Below are 14,087 nucleotides of genomic sequence, written 5' to 3' on the forward strand. Positions count from 1 at the left end.
GATGCCCCATACAGAGAACTGCTCTTGCCAGGCCTTAGTTGTGGCCAGACAGCCTTGAGGGCTGATGGATCACAAAGTTTTCTCGTCAAGGTGACGCTATCGACTCCACTGCACCAAAATCTGACAAAATGGGTATGAGGCAGTCATTCATCAACATAAGGACAAAGGGGTCATGTGTGCTTCACTCAATACTGGTGGAGATCAAGAAATGTCAACCCTGTAAGGGATGGAAAAAGAAGATGTTGATAGTGCAGAGGTATGGTCTCCTTATAGAGACACTTAAAAAACAAACTCAGAATTTGTTAAAGTTAAAAGAAAGATGGTTCATCTTAATATGCATGAACAATAGTTATCCATGCAAACTTTGTTGGCACCTCTATTTGTTAGAGACATGAAAAGTGATATCCAGTTCTCAAATATAAGAATTAAACACTTTCCCTGTTGCAAAACAAGATGAAAATAATGTAACATAGTCTCTGGACCCTCCTGCTTCCAGAAATTAAATAAACAACCACAGACATCTTTATCAGAGCACATCAGATAGGGCCCTGTGCTGTCCAGCTGGCGAATTGGGCCTATCGTTGCGTCTCCTCTCCGCCCTGCCATCACTTTGAAGTCCCAGACTTACAAGTTGATCAGATGGAGAGCTTCCTTTTCATTTCCTGTCCTGCAGGGTTGGGTTTGGTTCTTCTCTGGTTTGCTGGTCAGTGATGGGGTGTGGCCTACAGCAAAGATATGCTATAATCAAAGGCATTCAAAGAGGTATGTAAACAGATCAGCTTCTGAAGAGAACTTGCAAACACATGCTGAATAGTTCATACGAGTTCTTACAGTGTTTAAATCTATTCCACACAGCATTTTGGATTCTTTTTGAAAAGCTGATTTAAAAAAAGAAAAAAAATCACCCTGCATTCTAAAGTACGGCAATGGGGACGGATGACACAGGCATTTATAAATGTCATCGCCACAGTCAAGTGGGTTGTAACCAGTTGGCACAACAGTTTTAGCATGTGTCAAAGCATGTTATCCACCAGCCATATCCCCATACCTGCCTGTCTCATTACAACGCTGGTATTTAGCACTAGCTCCACAGGAGTGGAGCAGACACTCTTTGCCAAGTTAGATGGGCTTGGTTTGAAGGCCTTGTGCGCTTATGTGCATCACGACAAGGTTCCTCAGAGGAAGGTCCTTGTGTCCAATTAGAGGGCTGACGTGACACGTGCTCACACTCCCCCACTGTCAGGCAGCTTGTCAGGTAGGCTTTGAGAAACACACTGTGGCATTATTCCACAGCGTGTTATCAGCAAGTGACCTGTGAAATCCAGCTCCAGGAAATTGATTGAAATAAGCACTTGCAGTTGAGCATGTATTTTCCCCATTACTTCTCTCTGTAAAATGTGCTGTGCTTATCTTTCAAGAGAAAAATGAAACTATGGATGTGTGTGTTTTTACCCTTACAGTAAAGATGGTATTCATTGATTTAATTTTAATTGGACCCACTTTTTGTCCTACTGTGTCGTTAGAGGTCTATTTTGTAATACCTCTTAAAAATGAATTGTCCTCACTATGTCACAGCATCAGTTCTCTGCCACAGGAAAGACAGACAGAGGAGGGGGCTCTTGATAGACAAGGACCCCCCCCCTCTCTGTTCTCTGCCTCCTCTTCTTGCCCCATTTTCAACATGATCCACACCCAACAGGCTTTAAAAGAACTCCAGCCCCCAACCCCCTCCAGTGCCGCATTTTGATTGAAATTCATCGGCAAGTTTATTGAGAAATGAATGAGGGAGGCAGCATGGTATTGACTTTGAGAGGAAAACACAACTCATCTTGAATGAGGGGGAAAATGCGGCCGTAATTTAGCCGTCATCGATCTGTGCCCCGTCCATGTATTGATCTTCATTTTACAATATTAATTTGCGCTTGCAATCAGCTGTGAAGGGAACCCATTTGATTTCTGTTGGCCGGTAATGTGTGAAAGTCCGCTGACGTCCTTAGAGAAGTGGTACACTTTAGATGTCATCTAAGAGGATTGAACAGGTGTCTTTGGCCCTTTCTATTAATACAACCAATATGAAGTGGGAGGCTGAAATTATGGATGTGCAATCTGTAACATTGCTCCCTTTTAACCGTGTTAATTACATTTTATCTGTTGCAGGAGCAATATCTGCTGGAGACTGTAACTGTCTGGCTTTTTTCATCGGTATTGGCTCAAAGTTCATGAAATTTCAATGAACATTGATCTGTCTCTATTGATTTATCTTAACTGCAGATCTTTGAAATTTTAATTTCCTGTTCATCTTGAGACTACTGGAGATGGAATCACTGAGTGATAACTGGCTGCAGTGGATGGAGATGATGGTCAGTGTTAAAACAGATGAGGTTTGCTTTGCGTGGGTTTGCTGTGAAAATTCAAATTTGACTTGACTTGGTTTTGGTTGGTTTATTAGATGGTCTTTACATCTGCATGCATGTTCCTTCTCACTGAACACTGGAATATATCTATTGCCAAGGAGTAGCAACATGACTTACTCTGCTTTCCTTGTATGAACAACATTTGGTCTTAACAGTAACTCTGAGAGGATATTTATCTCATCTCCAACAGACTGCTCAATATTGGCCAGAAGAGGTCATTGTGTGTGTTGATACTGCTGTGAACTGCATCTACCTAACAGACTGCAGGTGCCTTGAAGGCTTCAGTTAGAGTGTTTGACAAGTCACAAATGCAATAACATTTGAATGAACTTCTGCCTGTGCTGTTTATCTGTCTCCCCCTTTTCCAACTCCCACTCCACCTCTAATTTGTGTTAAGGGGAAAGAAAAAAAAATAACTGCTCAATGGTGTAGGAGGAGTGGAGATAAGCTCGAAGCAGTTAAGTATAATTAGCGAAAGTAATAGCTGGCAAATGGCAACAAGGCTAGGTTTTTATCTCCTGGAAAGATAGAGTTATCGTAATAAGCTGTAATGGCTGGCAGGAATGCTAGTACTCTGTGCAAGCTCCCATTCAGGCTCATAGACTTAACAAGGAACAATTTCCCTTGAATTTACTGCTTTGCTCAAACATTTCCCTGTTTATACCCTGATACTGTAAGTCAATACATGTGTTCAATCCACTTTCATATAGACCGAGGGCACACAGTTCTGTATTGCCATGTAAGCACTTCTAGTTGCCAGTATCGGCCATGTTACACTGTTCCTGCAGAGCGGTTACTCATGTCCTATTTCTAGAGAACATGGAGAAAGAGCAGCAGACCCCGCTCAGATGCCATGTACACTCTATCCACTCTACATTTTAAGTGAAGTGGCAGCACTAAGGTGGCTAAAGGAGCTTCCAGAGAAAATGTGTCAAAGGATGGCCGATTGAGGCGTCAGATCAAAATAAGATTAGGAAGTGCACATTCCAGCCAGAGGAATTTAACTGAAGGCCTGCCATTGAAGCCTGTGCGCATGCGGGATATTGAAAAAGAAGAAGAAGAAGAAAAAAAAAAAAGAAGGAAATGACTTGGTCACAGCTGCAAACCGAGTCATGCATTCCATTTCTTCATATTCTGAAACACGATCATTCACTCTCTGGAGAGAATTACTGAAATATTCATAAAAATGTTCTTCTAAACCTTCATGAAGGAGAGGCACGCTCCTCAGCAGGTCTGAGCTTTTGCCACTTATCATGCTAATTTTACTCACATGTGGCAATAATTCTTTTAGTTATCAGCTGTTTAATTTGAAGCATATTTGCTGTCACATTGTGTTTGAAAAAGTTACATCATCTCAGAAATTAAGCCACAGAGCATCTCTAATCCAAGCCAGGAAAAAGATATAAGCGACATAATTGAACAAAACGTGTAACCTGTCTAAATCTGAGCAGAAAATGAGAGAAAATGAAAATTCTATTAGTGTCTAATGTTCCCTCTACCCCCCCCAACCCATGTGCTCTTCATCTCACCAGCAAAGTATTCAAATGCAAGCCCTGCCTTACCTCCCCGTGTCTCTTTTTCTCTAATTATCCATGAGGTCAGTAAGCAAAATGGGGAAGAAGCCAGGAGATCAATACAAATTATCCCTGAGCAAACCAGTGCTGACAGTTTGAATTGCAGCATATGTTTACCCAAAATCAGGCAATTTATCTTAATATCAGGCGAGTAATGCAGCAGGGGTGAGAGGTCACACAATCTCTCCACCTCATAATTACCCGCCTCTAAAACAGGAAAGTGGTATTGATTGGCCGCGGGCCGGGAAGCGGGCGTGACTGGAACGTGCCAGTGACCCCCTCCCACCCCCCCAACCACCACAACCACCCACCCCTATCATACCTCCACCAGTTCTCTTATTCCCTCCTCCCCTTGACTAGACTCCCCACCCAGGGCAGGATTTATAGGATGTGTGTGGAGGGTTTCATGTTTCCTTGCATCGTCTATGAAGCTTTACAGAAGCACGCTTCTTCCAGTCCCCTTCTCTTATTGTATTTTCCTTTTTGTGTTGGAAGGACAAGAAGGACCAAAGAAACTTTGACATTCATGGATGCTAACATGAACATCACAGTTAGAGTTAGATTAGAGAGTAAAGTTTACCAGAGAGACTTTGGAACAAACTGATGTGTCAAGGATTAAAAAAAAGACATGGAGGTGACAGAGGTAGATGTGTGGAAAGGCTGCTGTCAATGTGTGTGCTGCAGAAAAAAGTAAGCAGAGTAGCATCAATGATTCTTGTAAAAGCTCAGCAGATGAAAGAAAATCTTTGCTCAGAGGAGGAAAAAATGTGTGGAGCAATGCAGTGACTGCACACATAACACATTTATTGTCTAGATTGAATATAAGTACTCAGTATATATCATCAGCAGCTCTTACAGGATTATTGACATTGTCTGTGTCTGTCTGCACCAGTGTACATGCTATGACTACAAAACTGTCAACTCATCAACTGACAGCACCGTTTAGCGCTAATGCAAGTCTCCATCAGCTGTCAAAAGCATTTGCATGAAATCAATAGCAGATGGCGGTCTGTGTCACCAATTTCATTACGCCGGGGTTGTTACAAAGATCATCTCCATGATAGATGAGATGGCGGCATGTAGACATGTGGAGATCATGCCTGATGCTTGGACTGGGACTGCATAACACTGGACCCTGATTTAAACTTTACTGAGACATGTTTTAATATAATTGTTCCTTGTTTGACATATATGAATTCCTGTTTCCTTATGCATTGAATATTGTATCTAAACTGTTAATCAAATCCAGTCTACAGCATGGTCCAAGGATTGAGGATACCCTCCAAATCACATTCATCAAAATTCTTAGGTCTGCATTTACAGTAGGGCATCATTATCATTGGAGAGGCATGTCAAACAGCACACCTCTCCCAACTTATGCCTCGTCCCATACTGTACGTTTCTCCGGCTGTGTTCCCAGCATGCCTGGCGGGTTGTGTAGGCCCCAGCTGAGGCAGAGGACAGGAGAGCGTGATGTATCACCCTGAGAGAGCCCACTGACAGCCTCTGATGATGGATGGCCTGATTATGGAGTGCTTTTTACACATACACAATTTACATCACACTGAGCAGAGGGGTCTGGCAGGGCTAGCGTGCACATACACTTTTGCAAACGGACTCGTGCACTCACATACACTCACAGTATAAGTGTGTATGGGACTGCCAGAGTGCATAGATTAAAAAAAAAAAAAAAAAAGGAAGTGGAAATAACAAAAGAAATGGGGGCAAATTCTTTGCTACAGCCTTGTCATGTACAATCAATATCGCAGATCAGTCCTTTGTTAAGGAGAAGATCGCTTTCCCCCCACATTCCAAAACAGACCTTTGTCATTTAGAGATACATGATGACATGTCAAATCAGATTTCCAGCAGTGTATGCTGTTGTGGCGTGGGGTTTATTCAGGTGTGTCTGACCTATAGTGTTGAATACCACTGTATTTGTTAGCTAGATCCTTGCTATCGATTAGTACCCCGCATTGTCCATGCTTGAACACATAATTGCTCCATTTGATCACGGTCGAGCCGGCAATTACTGTATTCAGGCTTTAGCACAAACAGTGCATGTGTTTGGTTGTACGTACAAATGTGAGTAGTTACAGTATTCGTGTGGTAGAGGATTGTATTTGAAGGGATGCGTGTGTATTTAGATGAGTGGGGACAAATGAAAGAATGAGAAACATAAATGTTTCTTTTCTGTCCCTGACTCCTGGGTTTATGTCTCAGTAGCCCTGCTTGCGAGCATGTGTGTGTTTGTGATTGTTGGAGGGGGTGCAATCACTTGCTTTCACATTCTCTGGTGTTCAGCAGGTTCAGCGAGCTGTGCGGTGTTAATGCTGAAATTACATGCTGAGTAATGAGTGATGGGCCAAATTACAGGCTGAACAATGAATAGAGGTAGGCAGCTCTTATTAGTCTCCATAGAAAGCCATTGATTTATGAAGCGCCTTGCTTGGCGGAGTTACTCTCCTGAAAATGATATCTACATTGAGAAGTGATGTTCTCTATTAAGTCGTTCCTTCCCCTTTTACACTGCTCTCCTCCTTCCTTCCCCCTCCCTCTCCCCTCTGCCCTCCCTCCCTCTCCTCGCCCTCTCCATGAGTGTACACGATTGTTTAGAATCAGGCGGAGCTGTAAGGAAACCTTCAATTACCCATTAGGACTGTCAGACATAAAACGCCCCGCTCTCACCAAAGTCTGTGTTATGATTCATTTACTTTGTGCCTCTGATTCATCGCCCAATATGCCTCTTGCCCCAGATTACTATTTGAGGGGTGGGAGAGATTAATAGCTCCATGGGATCTGCTGCCGTATTTCACAGGCCCAGTGTTGCAGTACAGTTGGTGCAGAAGGGTGAAATGACAGCAACTTACACTAGATCAATGTGTGGACAGCCTTTCACAGATTATTAAAGCTCTGTTAGATTAAAAGACCCCCGCTATGTAGTTTGCTGTAGTCAATATTCTCAAGCAGATAAAAAGGGGGAGGGGATCCTCAGACTGATGTAGGTCATCATGGCTGTTAATGGAATAGCACTTGGTGACACAAGTGTCAGAGGAACCTGTGTCATTTTCCATCACTCTCTCCCCCCTCCAGAGCAATGATGTTTCATAAAACATTGTATCACCCTTGAGGTTTCGTTGAAATTAGGCATTTTGAAATGAATTTTGTACTGTAAACTCTAACAGATTTCTCAATTAGTTTCTTCCTGTCTCTAGCAAAATTATCTCTGAAATGGTTCTAATTTTCATCACCCCTTTCTGTCTTTCAGCCCTGAACGAGCCCACCATTGACTATGGTTTCCAGAGACTGCAGAAGGTCATCCCCAGACACCCTGGCGATCCTGAGAGGTTACCAAAGGTCAGTTCAGTGTCTCTTCTCTGCAGAAGACTCAGAGTAGTAACGACACAGAGCTGTCTGGGCTTTAATGTCTTAGTGCTCCAGATGTGACAAATAAACAAAACAACATTACCATCAGCGCAGAACACTGTGACCCTGAGCACTAACAGCTTTGCTTCACATATGTGGCTTACCCACTAACCAGCATGGTAATGGTATTGGTTTTGTGTGTGGAGAGAGGCGTAAACTCTCTGTGTGGTAAAATAGCTCAATCAGGCGTTTTCCTCTCCAGTAGTCTGTGGAGATGGTAATCTGGTCAGAAACGACGCCTGCACCCTCATTACCCCACTCATGTTTTCCTTTCATTTTCTGCAGCTCGATTTGGTTTAATCTTTTGTTTACAGAACCCTGTGCCGTAAACCCCCTAGTCTTACTGCAGCTAATAGACAAAGACTGCATGTTATTATGCTTCGGCTATCATATTGTTTTCTTTTGAACCCTGGTGAAGGAGTTGAAAGCCACATCAGTTTTTAGGCATACTGGCATAGCACATAAATAGGCTGCCTTACTGAAAGAACTGAGCAGGAAAACTAAGGTGCATAGATTTCTTTGTATTTTTTGTTTTTTCCCCTCCTGTGCAGAATCTCTTTGATTCTTTTGTTTCTGTTTGATTCTCTCACCCTTTCCATTTCCTATTGATAAAATCTCTGTGTTTTCTCTAATTGCCACCCTGCTGGTAACCATTTTGATGACTGACGTTCCAGATGTGTCAAGTGTAATAATATGACTGATTAGTCAATTGAAAACCCCTCGGCATGTAGTAAAGCGGAGGCCACCTCAGAGTTTTTAATAATACTGTAAAACCTTTAAAGACCTTATCTATTAAATCCCAGCATGCAACACAGCAATATCATTAATGTCCAACAGACAATTTAATAAAGAGCAGGCTGTGTGGTGGCTATAGATGTTTGACCAAGGCAACGTGGAGAAATGGAACATCACAGCTAGTCCCTGGTTCAGTATATGAAGTGTTTCAATTAGACCTGGTCCCTGTGGAGACAAGAAGCTACACCTTGACATGAAATGTTACTCTAATTTCAGGTGTAAAAGTTGAACGAAAGGTAAAATACACTTAGCTTTAATATCCACATGACTTGTTCTATCTCTGCAGGCATAATTGGTCAATACAGCTACAGTGTTTCTGCTTTAAAATCACAAAATATCAGTATGAAATCCACATCTTTTCAACAAAGAGATACAATGTTAACACAGCTTTATTACAGAGAAACCTTACCCTCTTTCCTTGAATATAAAGCGATGTTGCTTGTGAGACAGATTTTGACACTGAGCCCAAGATTAGTTTCCTGGGTGAGCGTATACTTAATATAGCACAGTCTCCCAGCCTTTGCATGAAACAATCACAGAGTGAGATGAAACCCTGCACTTCCAATAAACAACATAAATATTTGATTTGCTCTCTAATGGACCCAAATATGGGGTTCAGGGGGCATGTAAATGATCCCACCAAGTGATTCGTCATTGTTAAGCTTGCCATCTGAGGGTCAGCTCTGGGGGTCAAAAGCACATTCCCAATAAAACAGCCTGCGGCGGGCTAAGGCTGGCATGTACATTTGGAATGAGAACAGAAACAGCATATAGAGAACAGCCATTACAGGGTGCAGGTGAGGTAGGGAGACTCTATAAAAAGAAGATAAAGCTGGAGGACGCACGGTGTGCATTAGCAGAAAGGCAAATCGACACCAAGCCCACTCACCGCCTCTACCCCCCCTCCCTGCCATGACTTCACCCTCCAGTTGATAATATTACTGCGCTATTGATTTCCACCAGCCTTCTCCCTGGGACCAGTAAGACACGTGGTAATTGTAAGGAGACAGAAAGCCAATATGGGAGTGCTCATGGATAGCAAGGGATGCACGCTAATATTGTTGCTACACAGAGAAAAAAAGGGGGGAAGCTGCCTCTGATTGAAGTTTACCTCGTAATTCTAAGACAACATCGCAGATGACAGTCTGACCCTGTGGGAGGAGTGGAGATATAAAAATTCAATGCAAAGTCCAGGGTGAATATGAAAGTAATAAGTGTGAGCAGTCAAGTGATGAGAAAGGAGATTGGTTTGCGGGCATCGCGTTAAGTGAAGAGAGACTTTGGAATTCACCCTCCTTTTTAAGATCTTGTTATAAAACAATTTTCTATTCATAATATAAAAAAGACAATTTATAATACCATTTTGTGCCCTCTGGCAGTAATGGACAAATAGACTGGATATCACATTATATCACACTCAATTTCTCTCTTCTGTAACAAATTAGATTCATTATGAAATTAAAAGTGGAAACTCAATATTGTTTTATTATTAAGCTGATTGCTTTGGATTCTTTTCTTTCCCCCCAAAATGAGCATAAGCCCATTCTTTTCCAATTCTTTGTGTAATCCACAAGGAGAAAATATTACAAATGTGTTCATGTCAAGCAATTACCCATGTATTTAAATGAATCTCTCTTCCTGTGCTCTTTGAAGTACCTTCATCTAATGGCCCTATGCCTCTAAATGCATTCATTACCTCAGGCTAGAGCTAACAGAGTAATTGCCTTACAGTTTTATAATGGCATTAGCACTCCAAGCTACATAACCTAGGCCCCCTTTTATTAACTGTGATAATATAAATACAACATCCATGTTAATCTAGTGCTTGAAGAATGATGTTTTAGCCACATCTTATTGTTAGATATTTTTTATAACACATCATTTGTTATGACTTCCTATAATTTTTTTTCCCCTCAGCAATAACATAAGGCAGCTTCTAAATCTTAGGTGATCTGTCATCTGAGCAGCCCCATTCAAACAGCTGTGGAGCACAAGACTTTTATGCAAAGTATTTCAAACAATAGTAGAAATCAGTCACGCATTTGTCACAGAACGACAGAAATCATTTGAAGCCTTTAATTGTTTCAATTTAACATGGTGTGTTCTGATATGTGTCCATGACAAGAAAGCCAATTACACTTATGCTGGAGCAGTATTGAGATTTACATGGAAATGCCCTCAGAACGCTATTCCATGCTAATCGTATTCACAGCGTGAGCTGATGCGCATGAAAGCGTCTCGTCGGAAGAAAACAAACTTCTTCCTTGATTGGGTGCAGCACTTCTCATCATCCTCGGATATGACTAGGTTGCCACTTAAGCATAGCCCTGCGAGTCAGCTTGGTTAGTTAAGACACCACGCGGTAAACGACAGATTAAGGATGAGAGGCAATATCGTTTTTTTCCCCTCCTTTTTGCAAGCTGTCCTTATGTCACTGCTGCAAAGTACCATATGGACAAGGAGGGAGAGGACGTTTTACAGAGAATGAAACATGGCTTGCGAAAGCGACAGTCTTAATTGCTTTAATTGTTGTTTAAAATTGAGAGCCATGTAGGAGATCTTGAAATATGATAGAATAGATTATTGGTAATTATTAACTGCAGACAAAAAGAAAGAAAACCACTTTATCTCACTCAGCAAGAGAGAGAGAAATCTGTTCTGCCTGATGAGAACACATCAAGACAGCTGGTCCTCTCATTTAGTCTACCTGCCTCACGACAACCATAATTCTTTATTTGTATGCAAACTAGATGCATGCAACGTTGAGCATACACACCAATTTCAGAGGTAAATGCCCATTCTAAGAGCCACCCATCCGGTAACTTGGGGTGGATTAAGCGATATGTTTCTATAAGAGAGCATGGCATACGCTGCAAGTGGCTTCTACAGTGATTCATCTTGATAAATCAAGGACTGTGCTAGATATGCTCCTCAGGATGAAAGGGACCATACACACACTCCGTACACACTACATACGCTGTGCCTTGGAAATGCAGGCCAAGTCTTGGAGGCCGCTGTTTGAAGGCGCGAAGGCTGTGTTTACATTCATTTACGGCAGCTGCCGTCTTAATCCCACACTGCTATTGCCAAGTGATGGAACACTTCAGACAAATTACCGAGGCCTGCAAAAGAAAACACAGCGAATGTGGGAAGAAAACAAGCACCATCTGAGATGTTTCTGGTGACAGATTTGCATTGCTTTTAACCAGGGTTCTAACAGCACAGTCGACAAATCTCTGCTCTACAGCAGGTGACAACAAGAGAGCATTTTAAAAACACGCAACAGCCATGTCTGCAACTTGCCTTTGTCAGATTAAATGCACTCTAAGAGGAGGAGAGGTTTTTCATAAAGTGGCATACTGCCTTTTGTATTATAAAAAAAACAAAAAAAACAAAGAGAGCAGTCTGGTTTCTTGAGAGGGATTTAATTGTAAGTGCTGAATTCAAAGAGCCGATAAAGACACACAGACGGGCCAAACCCCACCTAGCTGAAAGCCCAAAACAGAGTGGGGGGAACAGGATCCGGGGCCAACTCATTTTCAGTGTTAAGAGCCAAAGCAACACAGCTAATCCGCATTGTCAAGCGGGGGCAAGCATGCAGACATGGATAAGACCACATCCTGAGCATCCGTGTCCCCAAGGCACAAGCACCCAGCTCTTGCTGGATGGGAAGTCATTTGTGAAGTCCTTTGCAACAGCCAGTCAAAGAGGTTAATTGAAAAATTCCTTAATGTCATTACAACAGAACTAGATTAACCCAGAGCTAATTCACTTTATTGTTCTGAGGAGAGGGGACTCGGCACTGAACTCCAGAGCAAACGTGAAGCCCAGAATCAGGGGTGAGGTGTTGTTTTTAAAGGACTATGCCAGTTTAATTAAGATAGGGAACATTATTCACCGCTCTGCATGCTTGGAAGGAGCAAAGTGGTAGTGCCATATAAATGAGGCTCTCATGCTTTTTAAATCAAGGTGGCTTTTATTTATGTAAACATTCCTAAAGTGCTTTGCAACCCTGCTGTGTGATGCTCCTTGTGATATTGTTTGTTGCTGTATATACCACTAAGGTTTAAGACATAGCCTGCTTGAGTCTTAACATTTACTCTCTGTTTTGCTCATCAGGAGGTGTTACTCAAAAGGGCGGCTGATCTTGTTGAAGCCCTGTACGGAATGCCCCACAACAATCAGGTCTGAATCCACACAGCACTGGTTTCTGCATGCTTGTATCTCAGCTCGAAAAACAAAACTATTGAAAATTTGCTGATAATATAACCAAAGGGTATTTTCACCACTCTATCTGGAACGATGTAGGCTACAATCATTGCGAGTTAACTGTACATCCGTGAACCATGCATCAAAGAAAAAAAAAACCTCAAGTATGTAGAAATAAAAATAAATAACAAAACCTCTGCTTTCTCTTTGCTTCTCAGGAGATCATTCTGAAGCGGGCAGCTGACATTGCAGAGGCCCTGTACAGCGTTCCCCGCAACCACAACCAGATCCCCTCTCTCGCTAACACAGCCTCCCACGGCATGATGGGAGTCAACTCCTTCAGCAGCCAACTAGCAGTCAATGTGTCTGAGTCACAAGGGAATGACCAAGGTGTGTGATTTGAGGAATGGCTCCATAATTCAGTGGTTCTCAAAAGTGGGGTGCATGAGTATTACAGGTGGTCTTGAGTTTGCAAGAAAATTACTTATTCATCCACCTTTTTTAACTTGTTAAATAAGAATATTTATAGAAATTATGGTTTTAAACACAAGATTAACTGGACTTGTCCTCATAAGGCAGTCAAAGGATCCAATTTACTATCCTCCTTTCTTATAAAACTGGCACCTGCAGTATGTGCTAGTATAAAAATGCTTGATTGCACCAGTAAATTTCCTTTGTCATTTACAATAATCAGTTAACATTTCCTTGATAAATACTACAGAAGGAAAGGAATAAACGAATGCCCTTTCCCATTTTCCACCTGTGTTATTCAGTGGGCTACAGCCGGAACACCAGCAGCGTCTCCCCCCGAGGCTACATCTCCAGCAGCACCCCACAGCAGTCGAGCTACAATACCGTCAGCAACAGCATGAATGGCTACGGCAATGCCGGTATGAACCTGGGAGTGCCAAGCTCCCCTGGGTTCCTCAACGGATCCTCTGCCAACTCCCCATATGGAAGTGAGTAGCTTGCCACTCTTGCACGCTGTAGTAGCGCTAAGCTGCTGCTGATTTAATTCCAGCTCATACATTCGTTTTCACTTCTATGAATCATTTCTGATGGGGTTAGAATATTATTGACGGTGATAATATATTAGAGTTCACTTATGAGGGCTTGTTTAGTTTCAGTGCTTTTGGAGAACACATGTGGCTTCGACTTGTAGAAATATTATGTGTGTTTCACCATATGCCACCTGTATTTGTTCAACCGGAAAAGATGTTGATGGTAGGGGCCTGTGAGTACTGATCGTGTGTCCCCCTGGCAGTAATACTATCCCCGCCTTACCTTAACTGCCCTCTCCCTCTCGAGCACTACTCACAGCACGCTCTCACTCTTGCCCTTGCCCTCCCTCCTTCCCTCTCCCTCCCTATCGTCTCTGCAGTTAAACAAAAGAGCGCCTTCGCCCCTGTGGTCCGACCCCAGGCCTCCCCACCCCCCTCCTGCACCAGCGCCAACGGCAACGGACTGCAAGGTGAGCCCCCCTCACCCCCTCATCCCTTCCCTACGGACTACTGGTCAGATACCGCTGCTCAGGCCTCTGTCCGGTTTGGTGAGGGATTAATCATTACAAATATATGCATTTTGACAGGCCAATTTACACCTTTAAGTTTACATTCAAACGCACACACAAAGCATGCTCTCACACATACACACACACACCTACACACAC

At 42.6% G+C, this 14,087-nt stretch overlaps 1 protein-coding gene across 8 annotated transcripts in view; it reads left to right on the forward strand.

The window, feature by feature from the left end:
- The window catches only part of LOC121655420 (transcription factor COE3), a 66,875-nt gene that overhangs the window by 49,838 nt on the left and 2,950 nt on the right, over nucleotides 1-14,087 (forward strand). For 4 of the 8 annotated variants that reach the window (XM_042010032.1, XM_042010033.1, XM_042010034.1 and 1 more), the window contains exons 11-15: nucleotides 7,257-7,345; nucleotides 12,329-12,394; nucleotides 12,637-12,808; nucleotides 13,192-13,377; nucleotides 13,800-13,967. In XM_042010032.1, coding sequence (XP_041865966.1) covers nucleotides 7,257-7,345; nucleotides 12,329-12,394; nucleotides 12,637-12,808; nucleotides 13,192-13,377; nucleotides 13,800-13,967 — 681 coding nt within the window. The remainder of the gene's footprint in view (nucleotides 1-7,256; nucleotides 7,346-12,328; nucleotides 12,395-12,636; nucleotides 12,809-13,191; nucleotides 13,378-13,799; nucleotides 13,968-14,087) is intronic. The other 4 variants (XM_042010036.1, XM_042010037.1, XM_042010038.1 and 1 more) reach the window with 1 other exon arrangement.

Source organism: Melanotaenia boesemani, chromosome 16, assembly GCF_017639745.1.
Source record: "Melanotaenia boesemani isolate fMelBoe1 chromosome 16, fMelBoe1.pri, whole genome shotgun sequence".
NCBI lineage: Eukaryota > Metazoa > Chordata > Actinopteri > Atheriniformes > Melanotaeniidae > Melanotaenia > Melanotaenia boesemani.